General features: G+C 42.4%; 1 protein-coding gene across 3 annotated transcripts in view; it reads left to right on the forward strand.

The window, feature by feature from the left end:
* The window catches only part of LOC132898197 (myosin-16), a 115,747-nt gene that overhangs the window by 20,382 nt on the left and 81,184 nt on the right, over positions 1 to 14,181 (forward strand). The window contains exons 2-3 of one of the 3 annotated variants that reach the window (XM_060939645.1): positions 8,589 to 8,885; positions 13,058 to 13,285. The exons of 1 other annotated variant lie outside the window; for it this stretch is intronic. In XM_060939645.1, coding sequence (XP_060795628.1) covers positions 8,724 to 8,885; positions 13,058 to 13,285 — 390 coding nt within the window. In that variant the 5' untranslated portion in view covers positions 8,589 to 8,723. The remainder of the gene's footprint in view (positions 1 to 8,588; positions 8,886 to 13,057; positions 13,286 to 14,181) is intronic. One more of the 3 variants, XM_060939646.1, reaches the window with a different exon arrangement.

Here is a 14,181-nt window from a genome sequence, read left to right on the forward strand (position 1 = left end):
AATATATATATAAAGATCAATGACTTCATTTTTTTTTTACTATGAAGTAAGTACATTTTAAATTTTTTAAATCACTTGGCTGCTTTCGCATTTGTTTTCATTAGTAGATAAAGCCCATTGATTATGTATGGAATAAAACACAATAGGGTGTGCTGCTAGGGGAAGCCATGGCTTAATGTATCTGTGAAGAAACTCAGTCGTCCAGGTACATAGTAATCTGTGGTTGGTTGAAGAGAGCAACTGGACTTGCTTGACGATTCTTGAAAACGTTTCGCCTCTCCTCCGAAAGGCATCCTCAGTTCTGTCTGACTACTAGGGAGTATCCAATATTTATTCTCTCATGGATCATCATAGAATCCGAATCAGACCAACCAACCACAGATTACTATGTACCTGGACGACTGAGTTTCTTCACAGATATGTTTCTACGCACTTTGGGATGAGATCCCTTCGACTGGTGCGGGAGTATGAGGGGACTTCCAGAAAACTGGCAGACATCTTAGCCAAGGTGGATCGTTCATTTTTGTCAACCTGGAACGACCATCATTGAACAGAGGTGGGTGTCTATGACATCTTATCAGCCGTCCACAATGCAGCCATCAGCATTCTGATTCGGATTCTATGATGATCCATGAGAGGATAAATATTGGATACTCCCTAGTAGTCAGACAGAACTGAGGATGCCTTTCGGAGGAGAGGCGAAACGTTTTCAAGAATCGTCAAGCAAGTCCAGTTGCTGTCTTCAACCAACCACAGATTACCATGGCTTAATGGTTAGAGAAGCAGCTTTGGGCCCTGAGCGCGCACACAACATTATTCATCACACACTTGTGAACTTCCTCTCTGCATTTAACCCATCTGAAGCAGTGAACGCACACGTGAGCAATGAGCACACACACATACCCAGAGCAGTGGGCAGCCATGCTAACAGCGCCCGGGGAGCACTTGGGATTTAGGTGCCTCGCTCAAGGGCACCTCAGCCCAAGGCCGTCCCATATTAACCTAACCACATGTCTTTGGACTGTGGGGGAAACCAGAGCACCTGGAGGAAACCCACGCAGACACGGGAAGAACATGCAAACTCCACACAGAAAGGCCGGCGGCGGCCGCTGGGCTCGAACCCAGAACCTTCTTGCTGTGAGGCGACCGTGCTAACCATTCACACCACCATGCCGCCCTTGAAAAGGTCGCTGGTTTGATTCCCTGGACCAGCAGGAATGGCTGAAGTGCCCTTGAGCAAGGCACATAACCCCAGGCTGCTCTGGGTTTGTTGTCTGTTGCTCTGGATAAGAGCGTTTGCTAAATGCCGTTAATATATATATATATTATATATATATATATATATATATATATATATATATATATATATATATATATATATATATATATATATTTTTTTTTTTTTTTTTTTTAAGCAAAATAATCCATGGTAAGCTGGAGTGGTGATTTATTACCCTGATGCTGATTCAGTTCCAATTACTGCAGACCTCAGTGTGTTTTATTCTTCTTATACTACAGCAAATTGTCAATTCTTACGATTTTTTAAATTTATTAAAACAGCATCATACTTTTATCTGATTATAGTTACATTTAATGTTGTAGAACATCCACAAGAATAGTTAGTTTCTGTTATCGCTTACTTCATAACAGTCGTTCCCCTGCCAGCCTCTCTTTTTCTCTTTCTTGCAGGTATTAAGACAAAAATAAACCAGCTTGTCATTTTACCAAGAAACCAGAAATCCTCTGAAAATGCTACTATCGTTAAAAAATGTACTGAATGCTACAAAGCACTGACACTGGAGACTCCTTCCATAAATGTTAAATAAATGTCTCCTTACAGAAAACTGCACCATATCAATGATTATACAGTATGTTTTTGTTAAATAACATCACTTTTTCTTGGATGTATTTATTATTAGGCTTAGTTTATGTGGAGTGTCTGTCATATAAGCCTCTGGCAGAATGATTATACAACATACTGTACATCTTTAATAGAATGAAAGAAGAATTTGGTGTGCAAGTTTTAATTTATTTTGGGTTTTCTGAAATCGACTCAGTCAAGATTATACACACCTAATATTTGGTTAACGTCCCTTAGCAAGCTTTTGGTAGCCATCACCAAGCTTCTGGCAGAATTGTGGTTGGATATTTGACCGCTCTTCTTGGCAGAATTGGTAGAGTTCAATTAAATTTGTTGGTTTCCTGGCACACACCCGACTTTTAAGCAAAGTCCATGTATTTTCAATAGGGTTGAAGTCAGGACTTATTTTAAGCTGAATGTTAGCCTGCTTTATCCATTCCACAACCAGCTTTGATGTGTATTTGGGGTCACTGTCCTATTGGAACAACAGTTGTGTCCAAGTTTCTGATGGTTTGAGGTTATGCTGAAGAATTCTGATGTAGTCCTCCTTCTTCATTATTACACCCACTTTGTCCGATGCACCAGTTTCACTGGCAGTAAAACAGCCCCAAAGCATGACGCTACCACCACCATGCTTAATGGTTGGTACAGTGTTCCTCTGTACCTCTGATCATTGTGGTCAAACAACTCAATCTTTGTCTCATCTGGTCATAAAACTTTCTTCCAGAAGGCTTTTTATTTGCCTGTGTGATCAGCTGCAAGTCTTTATTCAAGCTTGAAGATATTAATTTTGGAGCAGGGGCTTCTTTCTTGGATGGCAGTCTCTCAGTCCATGGTGATGTAAAATTCTGTAGACAGTGTCCCAGCAGCTTCCAACTTATAGCGGTTCCTGGGTTGTTCTTTACCATCTGAACCAATTTCCTCTCAGCTGAGGGTGATACTTTGGGACTTCTTCCAGCAAAGTGGCTTGGCAAAGTGGCTACACCTCCCAATAATACTTACATATAATTGTTTGAACTGATTATCTTGGAATCTGCTGTTGTTTAGAAATCACTCCAAGAGACAGTCCTTATTTGTGTAAATCTCTGATCCTCTTTCTCTAATTTGCACTGAGCTCCTTGGACTTTCCCATTGTACTGTGTGTTGGTCAAGCCAATGAGTGCTGTCAAACAAGCCTTTATGTTGACGCAGAGAAGTTTCCAGCTGTAGTCAATCATGATCACTGGAAATTAGCAGGAAGTCAAGAGGCCTTGGCCTGAAAACATTTTTCATCAGACAATGAAGGTATTTATTTTGCATATAAATACTGATGGGAGGTGTGAAAGTTCAGCATGGGAAATGAACAATTTCAGCAGTGACTTGATTTCAGCATGGGAGAAGCCATGGCCTAATGGTTAGAGAAGCAGCTTTGGGACCAAAAGGTTACTGATTCGATTCCCTGGCCCAGCAGGAATGGCTGAAATGCCCTTGAGCAAGGCATCTAACCCCCAACTATTCCCCAGGCTGCTCTGGGTACGTTGTATGTTGCTCTGGATAACAGTGTCTGCCCTGTACTCGAGTTGAGGGGGGATGGGGGGGGATGCCATCCCCCCTGGAATAAAAAATGGTCAAAATCATCCCCCCTCTAAAACGGGCATCCCTCCTCCCTTCCCTTGAGCAATTTTATCAATAAATGTGGACATTACTTCTATTTAACATTGGAATTAGAAATGCCATTCCACGTAGCTTTGCTGAAACTGAGCATACAATAAGCTACCGCGAGAGAGGGCACGCACAAGCGAAGCGTTTGAGGAGGTGACATTCAGTTGGGGTTCCGTTATTTTTGATTTCATTCGACGTCAGTGACAGCAGTGGATTGCAGCATCATGGCCAAGCGGAGTGGACAGCAAGACCTAAGCAAGTTCGGATTTAAGATCGCAAGAAAAAGCATTTCAGGAGGTAAGTCAAGAGTTACGAATATCAGTCCCACTTTCTGTGAGCCCACTATCATGCTGTAAAGTTCCCGATATGGAGCCTAATTTGTGGGCGGCGGATAACAACACAGCTATCATAATGAATGTTAGTTTGGAGTCTAGCCAGCTATCGATAGCTTAGTTCATGTTAGCTTTGATTTCTTGTATAAGGCCATTAATTTAATCAGCCTGGACATTTGTTTGTTATTCTTCAGGCAACAAAAAGTGTTATTCAAGATAGGAAGGCTAAAATAAACGACACTAGCAGTTTTGAAGGCTTCATTGCCTCATTAGAGAGCCGGTCACAACATGTAAGGCTGATTTACAATTTACTGTTGCTTGTTTTAGCTTATTGGTTCCCTACCTACCTCTGTATTTAACTCAATGTTCCCAATGTTCAGCTTTGAATAAAAATTCTATTGACTTGATATGAAAAGATTCAGTTGTTCCTTTACATTGCCTGCTGAGGTTTTAATAAATTATTTACCAAACGATTTAAAAGGAGCCTACCATGACTATGAAGTTACACTTCAAATTTGTCATCTGCATTTCACCCTAATATGGAGAATGTGGTAGGCATGTCAGCCAGGAGACTGACTAAATATGACACATGACATCCACACTGTGCATGTTTTACAGTAAAATACCAGTGTATTATGTTTTTTACAACAATAAAAAGGGTACACAGTGTGTACTACACACTTTATCAGCACAAAATACTGTATGTCTGGTAAATGAACAAGGTCCACAGACCTACGTTGTGTGCAAATCCTCCTAAAAGCAAACCAGTTTCCCACCGACGGACCGACCGATGGGTCGACACGCAACTAAAAATTTCACCATCCCCCCTGGTTTGATTTTACAACTCGACCACTGTGTCTGCCAAATGCCATTAATGTAATACATACATTCCACTTGTACACTCGCAAGGAAGAGTATTAATGCACCTCAGAAGACATGGAGGAAATTATGTTGTACTTGTGATCAAAAGTTAAAAAGTAAGCCACAGATTATGATCAAATACCACTACAAACGTCTTGTCTTGACTATCAGAACCATCTGAAGGCTTTGATAATTGCTTTAATTTAAAAAATGTGACAGGAGATTGTATGAAGTATTGTACTCTCACATTTCATCTCTTTGCCCCAGGCTTGTAGTACTCAAGTCTAGGACTCGGACTCGAGTCCGACTCGTGCCCTAATTTTAAGGACTCGTGACTTGACTTGGACTTGAGCACCGATGACTCGGACTTGGACTCATACATTAACTGCATTCGGACTCGTAAATTGGAGACGAGGACTCTGATTTTTTTAATTATTTTTTGTAGCGTGCCATAATAATTTGGCATAAGATATTTACATCTACATTAATTTTTGTATGAATTTCATGCAAGAGCGTCACACCTGCGCACCTTGGTGCGTGCATCAGATAGACTCTCGGGCGCGCTCCGGACAGCGCGTGTGCCAAGCAGACTCTCACGCACGCGCCGTAAACGGTTTCACATAAAGGCAGCAACAGCCACTGTTAAATGGTACGGTTGGAGTCTTGTTCTCGGACTCGACTCGGATCAATAGTGGACTCGACTTGAAATTTTCTTTAATGACTTGGACTTGACTCGGACTTGAACACTAGGGACTCGAGACTGGACTCGGACTCAAGGTTTAGTGACTCGACTACAACACTGTTTTGCCCTTGCCACTTGACTCATCTCATCTCATTATCTCTAGCCGCTTTATCCTGTTCTACAGGGTCGCAGGAGCCTATCCCAGCTGACTACGGGCGAAAGGCGGGGTACACCCTGGACAAGTCGCCAGGTCATCACAGGGCTGACACATAGACACAGACAACCATTCACACTCACATTCACACCTACGGTCAATTTAGAGTCACCAGTTAACCTAACCTGCATGTCTTTGGACTGTGGGGGAAACCGGAGCACCCGGAGGAAACCCACGTGGACACGGGGAGAACATGCAAACTCCACACAGAAAGGACCTCGTCGGCCACGGGGCTCGAACCCAGACCTTCTTGCTGTGAGGTGACAGTGCTAACCACTACACCACCGTGCCGCCCCACTTGACTCTGTTTCTAATATTGACTATTGCTAAAGTTTGGCCACCTGTAGCATATGTGGCACTATGTTTGTCTCATCTCATCTCATCTCATTATCTCTAGCTGCTTTATCCTGTCCTACAGGGTTGCAGGCAAGCTGGAGCCTATCCCAGCTGACTATGGGCGAAAGGCGGGGTACACCCTGGACAAGTTGCCAGGTCATCACAGGGCTGACACATAGACACAGACAACCATTCACACTCACATTCACACCTACGGTCAATTTAGAGCCACCAGTTAACCTAACCTGCATGTCTTTGGACTGTGGGGGAAACCGGAGCACCCGGAGGAAACCCACGCGGACACGGGGAGAACATGCAAACTCCGCACAGAAAGGCCCTCGCCGGCCACGGGGCTCGAACCCGGACCTTCTTGCTGTGAGGCGACAGCGCTAACCACTACACCACCGTGCCGCCCCGCACTATGTTTGTCTGTATTAAAATAGCACAAACATTTACCCAAACACTTTACTATGTTTTATATGAATGGTGAAAGGGTTTAAAATGACAGTACCAGACTATATTAAACTGTTTTTTTCCGAATAGGATCTATAGGTAATATTTATCCTGTACAGTACAACCCTCTATAGGAATGCTACATGGATAGAAAGCTACAGCATACAATCTGTTTCACAAGGCTGACAATTCTTCTAAGAATGCACTGTTGTCCTTAAAAAACCCGCAAGCACGACAGGAACAACAGCAATTACATTTGTGCACCTGACCGCATTGTCAATAGGCTTAAACGTGTTTTTTAGAAGCCTCAGGAAATAATGTTAACATCAGGTTACTTTACAACATCCGCCACACTTTTATTTCAAAATGCACCAGTCAAAGGGTTGATTCTGTTGTCTTCCTGTCTCTACTCTGTCAACATGCTTTGCACTTCCATGGGTGGATAATAGCTATCAAATGATATTCACATCTGGTTTAAGTTTGGGGGGGGGGGGGGGGGGGGGAGGACAACCTATGAAAGCTTAACAAATGAAGATAATCTGTGGGCAGCTGTGTTATTATTCATTGCCAGCAGCCATTATGAAAATCCCAGAGGTGAAAGGGCATTATTGTGGTCACCAGCGAGCACTGACTGTTTGAGCAGGTCTTTGTTGTCTGTGTTGTGGATGTGGGTGTCATATTCTGTTTCACGAACAGCTGGCGATAATACTGAAGAGGAGAATAAAATAGATATCATTGTTGGGCCTGAAACACTCAGTAAATGGACTTGTGTAACTACTTAGCGTGGGATTAAAGGCAGATTATTTTCCCCATATGATACAGCTCAGTTTTCTGTTTTGTTTCACAAAAAGAAATTAAGTTTACATTTGATGAGGCCCATAACTCGATGGTTCATAACCTGCTTAGATGTTTATCACATTTTACCTTTTGATTCTTTTAAAGGGGTACCAAATATAATATATACAGTTGCTGATGTGACAAAGTAACGTATTCTTAAGTATTCTATCAAATTTATATACTAGAAAACAACGAAATATCTTGGTAATTGTAAATATAATAGTCGGTACGCTAAACGGCACAAGAGTCGCCATTTTTAAAAGACCGTGACGTCAGCCCTACCCACTGCACTAGGAGAGAAGCGTGTAATCATGGCGTCGGGTGCATCAAGTGAAAGCGACAGCTCTGTCGAATCGTACGAAGAGATCCCGCAAGACACACTGCAAGCAGGCTATGGCTTAGAAGGGTACCAGTTTGAACCTAGGAGAGGTACTCTCGACTCCGGTGATGACGAAAGAAGAGAAGAAAGCTCGAACTCGCTTGGTGTTTTTCAGCGGAAACGAGTGAAAAGACACGTCTGGAGGATCGTTATGCTTTCCATCGGTCCTGTTATTACACCCGAAAGCAACACACTGGCATTGTGTAGCCGATCACTTACAATTCATCCTACTTTCTGATTCACACGTGCTAGTCCCAACCTCAATGAGCCAACACAACTGGGCACATACATACGTCATGAGTGTTACGCAGAGAAAATGAACGTGCATTCTGATTGGATAAAATTAATATCATGGCGGGCTGTTCAAACTGCGGAAATAGTTTGCTCGAGCTACTTTCAAAACACTATAACTTTCCAACCTTAGAACAAAAAACTTTTGTAAGTCTTGAATAAGGTTCGTTAATGTGTGTTTTATTGTTATATTTACTCTATATATTGCCCTCTGTTCCCCTTTAAGCAAGTGATCGTAACTGGCCAAAACAAATAAGAAAGCTTAACACGTTTTGTTTTGTAATTCATTCAGACAAGAAGTCACATTGAAAAACGTGTTCAATATCCTTTTTGTTCCCTTTTGAGTGATGAATAGCGGGGGCATTTTTCATATCTGACACACACACTGTCTTTTCTTATCGTTTCTAACTTGTCCTTCTCTGAGTGAGAGAGAGAGAGAGAGAGAGAGAGAGAGTGTCAGTTAATTTATTTTCACTGATGCGCTCCTCTTTTTGTTCTGTAGCTACTGTTAGGGTTATGAAAAGCTAAACATTCACACAAATCTGTCATCCTATACCTCGGCTCGTGAAGAATCCTCCAGATAAAGCAGGAGAAGACACCACCTGTTTCTCACTAAGAAGGAGACATTACCTTGTCTGAGGTGGAGTACGTTGCTAGCACCAGTGAACTAATTTCAACAACGTTTCCCTCACTTTTCTTAGAATGTAATCCAAAAAATAAACAAGGAGCAGTGAGCCCTGAGAGAAGAAGCCAAGAGAATCTGCACATCAAGGTGTGTATGATTCCAGTTTGAGGAGGATTTGGCAGCAAAGTGTTGGAACTACTATATCTGGGACATGGAGGCTGTTTGTCAGAACCAGACTGAAGTTTTTTGTTTAAATCGTCCGAGATGCCGTTCTCCATCTAAGGACTTGGAGGAAGCCTGTGAGACACAGGTAGAGCCAGAACAAGAGGAACTGGATTGGGATAATTTTAGTACATCCATCCAACATCGCCAGGTTTGTGTGTGTGTGTGTGTGTGTGTGTGTGTGTGTGTGTGTGTGTGTGTTAAGAGTGTGGACCATTTGTGTTTAACTAGCATATCAGGCTTTAGCATTTATTTACACACCCACTGGCCACTTTATTAGGAATGCCCATCCACCTGCTGTTTTATGCAGTTCTTTAATCGGACAGTCCCTTGATGCATAATCATGCTGATACAAATCAAGAGCTTCCGTTAATTTTCACTTCAAACATCAGAATGGGAAAAATTGTGATCTCAAAGTGTGACTTTCACTTAGGCATGGGTGTTGGTTAGGGTGCGTCAGTTGCCCCCTAAAAATGAAAAGTTCCTCCGATCATGATGCATTTTTGTTTTTATGTTCCTTTTGGTAAGAAAACACACTGGGTGAAATATTTTGACAAAATTCAAAATTTAATGGTGGCACCAGGAGCTCAAAGTTATGGAAAAAGCTGCTATTTTATGACTTTCATGACAAAATTTCGATCACTTTTCATGAAACATTATGGCACCTTATGGAGTATACCGGCGGCACGGTGGCATAGTGGATAGTGCTGTTGCCTCACAGCAAGAAGGTCCGGGTTCGTGCCCCATGGCCGGCGAGGGCCTTTCTGTGCGGAGTTTGCATGTTCTCCCCATGTCCGCGTGGGTTTCCTCCGGGTGCTCCGGTTTCCCCCACAGTCCAAAGACATGCAGGTTAGGTTAACTGGTGACTCTAAATTGACCGTAGGTGTGAATGTGAGTGTGAATGGTTGTCTGTGTCTATGTGTCGGCCCTGTGATGACCTGGCGACTTGTCCAGGGTGTACCCCGCCTTTCGCCCGTAGTCAGCTGGGATAGGCTCCAGCTTGCCTGTGACCCTGTAGAACAGGATAAAGCGGCTAGAGATAATGAGATGAGATAGAGTATACCAAATCTTAGATACACATTTTTAGTACATATTCTAAATATATTATCAAGCACAGTTTGAGTTTTAGCTGTTCATTGAATCATTGTTCAACTACTTTTAAACAATACAAATGTATTATGAATCACATTAATGCTTCTCAATCCCTTGCAAAGGTTCTTAACATGATCTCTGGGTCACAAGAAATCAATAAATGGAGTCCAACATTGTGATTCAAACCTTACGCGAAAACATAAAATAAGCGTTTTTTGGCAAAACATGAACCTCATGGTGCCACCATTAGACTTTTGAATATGGTCAAAAAATTTTACAGGATGTCTTTATTGGTGAAAAGGAACACCCAAACAAAAATGCATCAGATTTTATGAAAGTGAGGGCAACTGATGCACCCTAATGTTGGTTTGAGCCAGATGGACTGGTTTGAGTATTTCAGAAACTGCTGATCTCCTGGGGTTTTCACACACAACAGTCTCTAGCATTTAAACAGAATGGTGCAAAAAACATCGAGTGAGTGACAGTTCTGTGGGTGGAAACAAACGCCTTGTTGATAAGAGAGGTCAGAAGATGGCCAGGGGTGGGTTTCCCAAAAGCATCATAGTACTAAAGCCTCGGTCACAACCGGCCATACATGCTCCTACGGCCGGTCTACGTGCAAAAAACGCAAGAAACGCATGGAGGGCGCACGTGAAACGTACGGAGGGCGCGCGTGTGACGTGCTGATTTTCGAGCCATTGACTGGCTGCAGACCGGCCGCAGAGGTTCTTTGTCATGTCAAAAAACTCTACGGGCGCTTACGTTTTTTTCAGGTTGCAAGACAAACTTACGGCCAACGCGCATCTTTCTCCATGAACAAAAAAAACGCAGCGATTTGGGAAACGCCAAAAATCGCACGGCTAAAAAATCGTACGTCTGGCTGTGACCTAGGCTTAAAGGGCTGATGACATGAACATGACTCTATGCAATTTCTTAAATAAACTATACAACATGGCAAACATGTTAGATTTCTGTTATAATTACGTGAAAAGAAGCTGTTGTTACGCGAATATCCAACTTTTAATTGCACAGCACAAGAAAACTGGGTCCGTGGCTCGCGGCCATGTTGTGACGTCAGCGGAAGAACACGCTGCGGTTCACTGGCTGTTCTACTCTGGTTCTACTCAATGGAAATGGCGCATGAAAACGCCGGTGAACTCTCTAGTGCTAGCTCTTCCTCTTCTGGGAGTCTAGAATTGTGTTGATCTCTTCCGAATAGAATCTATGATAGCCTACCCTCTTTACCCTTTGCCTCTCGTTGCTAGGCAGCAGTTACATGAAAGCTGCAAGCTTTCACAAGCAAATACATGACTGATATCACGCCGACTTTATGATTACATTTATGATTATCATGTAGAATCTATAGCTCTACATACCTTTATCTTATGTCATTTCACAACACATGTTCTGACAGGAGGACTGTCTTTGGATCCGGCATAGCTACTAGTAGACCCCCTCCGGAATACTGGCAGTGTTGCCAGATTGGGAGGTTTCCCGCCCAGTTGGGCGGTTTCAAGTGCATTTTGGTGGGTTTTGAACATATTTTGGGCTGGAAAACTTCAGCAGTATCTGTTGCCAGATACTGCTGACGTTTTCCAGCCCAAAATATGTTCAAAACCCACCAAAATGCACTTGAAACCGCCCAACTGGGCGGGAAACCTCCCAATCTGGCAACACTGTGTAGGCACTGCTGATTGTAGTAACACACGTTTGTGCTGAACTGAACACCCAAGAGATTCTTTTAAGCTGGGAAGGGTGTCAAAACAATCCAAATCGAAGTGTTCAGAGCACAGGACGGATGTTGGTGAGGGCTCCCACTTGTCACGAGTGCGCCTGACTTGCTTCACCCACTTCGCATGCAGCTCAGGATCTCTGGGAAACTTGGATAAACTTACCCCATCCTTGTGGGTTTTGGAGCAAAAGCCGACAACACAACGCGAAGGCATAATAACTATATATATATATATATATATATATATATATATATATATATATATATATAATGTATAATAATGTATAATAAAAATACTAATAATGATAAACTGAACACCTGCCGCATCAACAACAAACTGGTAAGTTAGGAGGAAGGTTCTTTCACTGACGTCATATAGCCCCTCCTCCTCTTTCGTCTCCTGGGTGCTGCAGCCCCGTCAAATTTGCCCAAATAGCCGCGTTTTTTATCATAACTTGTAAAATAGGCGCCTTCGTGAATTAATATATGGATCATCAGGAATTACTTTTTATGTTATAAAACATCGCCAAAGATGTCAAAAACATGTCATCAGCACTTTAAGATCATCGTTAAATGGTAGTGCGAGCATCACAATGAACTCACTCTCTTAGTTAAGATGCTCTTAGCGTTAAGAGACTTTTGGGAAACCCACCCCAGATTAAATAGCAACTCTTTGCAACTGTGGTGAGCAGAAAAGCATCTTAGCGTGAAACACTTCCTATTAAAGTGGCCGGTGAGTGTGTATTTATTTTCTTGTCCATTCATATTTTTATTTGGCATAAAAATTCATGAAGATATAAAAATGATTTTGTATGTCAGTTTTAGGTTTCTCTTAACTTTTTGGAACAGGGACCGGAAACCAAGCTACAATAACTATAGGATGACTGGATAATAAATTCCCAAGTGACACACACACCCCATGTTTTTGTGATGATAACGGTAGTTTAGATAAATGCGAACAAGATTGTTAAGAAGCAGTTTGAGGTTTGAAGCCTGAAGAAGGCATCTGGTCTGACTAGTTTTGATGGAACATCCTTTTTTTTCTTTTCAACTAATGTAAGCCTGGATTAAGTTGTTTGTTTTCTCCTTCTGTCATGACACGTTTTTGTTTTATGGTCTCTAAATGAAGGCCTGTGAATACTGCCTTGGAATTTTTTTCTTTGTGTTTGGGGATTATTGTGTTCACTTTTTAAAAACGGGTGTTCACCAGGGACTCGCTCATCAAAGCAACTTGAATATAATCTATGTAATAGAAACATTTGTATGTTTCATATTCAGTAGACATCTGGAAACATTTTAAAAATATATATATATTGTTCCAATTGTAGTGAAAAATGTAGAATTTTGACCTGAAGAGAACAAGTCAGGAAATGACTAGTCTCTTCCTCTCTTTCATCTTTCCCCTCACCTTCACTTCACCTCATGGCTCTCCTCCTCCTTTTTCACCTCTTTTCCTTCTCTTCATCTTTTCTCTCCTCCTGCTCCTCGTCCCCGTGCAGGAGCAGGAGGCACTACAGCAGGCCGAGCAGCGTTGTGCACAACTGGTTCAGGCCAGGCGTGAACTGGAGGATCAGGTGGCTCAGCTTGAATTGCGTGTGGAGCAGGAAGAGCACGCTAACACTCAGCTCGCCTCGCAGCGTCACACACTCCACTCTGAGTGCTGCAGCTTGCGCCAAGACCTCGAGGAGCTGGAGAGTGTGCTCAGCGCAGTGGAGAAGGACAAACAGGTGATCATGTGCAAAATCAGTATCATGTGCTGTTTGTTTTTATCATTTCCTCAGTTATTATTTTACTGCTAATAGGGCTGTGCAATTAATCGAATTTTGATCACGATTTCAATTTTTGTGTCAAACGATCTGAAAATTCATATAATCGAGTTGAAACGATTATTTTGCCATTTGTCGGGGACGCGCACACGCAATACATTTCCTTCCCGCGGGCCCATGCGCAGACTTGCCGACAACACTCACGCGGCGGAAGCAGTGCGTGTCTCTATGGCTCTCCACTCACGCAGCTGAAAGGAGGAGAGATTGTGAATTGTTTGGCGCGAGGTAGGCTCGCAAGATGACAGAAGGAGGGCAGAATCGGTTGGTCGACAAAAAGGGACGAAGAACGTCTGTAATATGGGATCACTTTGGATTCGAAGAATCCGACGTGGAACAGAAGCGCATGGTGTGTAAGATTTGCAATAAGGTAGTATCTGCGCCTCTTGGCAACACTACAAACCTCTTCAACCACCTGAAACTGAGCCATAAAGTTATTCACGACGAAACAATAAAAAACAAACAAAAAGATAAAGCCGATGCCGCCACAACCAGCAAGACAATGCAGCCATCCATTTCAGCCACTCTCTACAATGCCACTCCGTATGCCACGAGTTCGGAGAGGCACAACGCACTCACAGCATCCATCGGATATTATTTAGCCAAAGACATGCAGCCATGTACATTTGTTTTTCTCTGTCTTATGTCAAAAGAATATTTTTATTTTGTTTTATACATCACAAGCTTAAGTTTTTCTAGACTATATTTATTTTCAGTTTGAAAGAAAGGTGAACGTAAATGATCAATAACGAGTTTTTTTGTTTTAAAGAGAAATGCTGAATAAATGCATTGTTTCAAAA

This window comes from Neoarius graeffei, chromosome 14 (genome assembly GCF_027579695.1).
Source record: "Neoarius graeffei isolate fNeoGra1 chromosome 14, fNeoGra1.pri, whole genome shotgun sequence".
In the NCBI taxonomy this organism is placed as follows: Eukaryota; Metazoa; Chordata; class Actinopteri; order Siluriformes; family Ariidae; genus Neoarius; species Neoarius graeffei.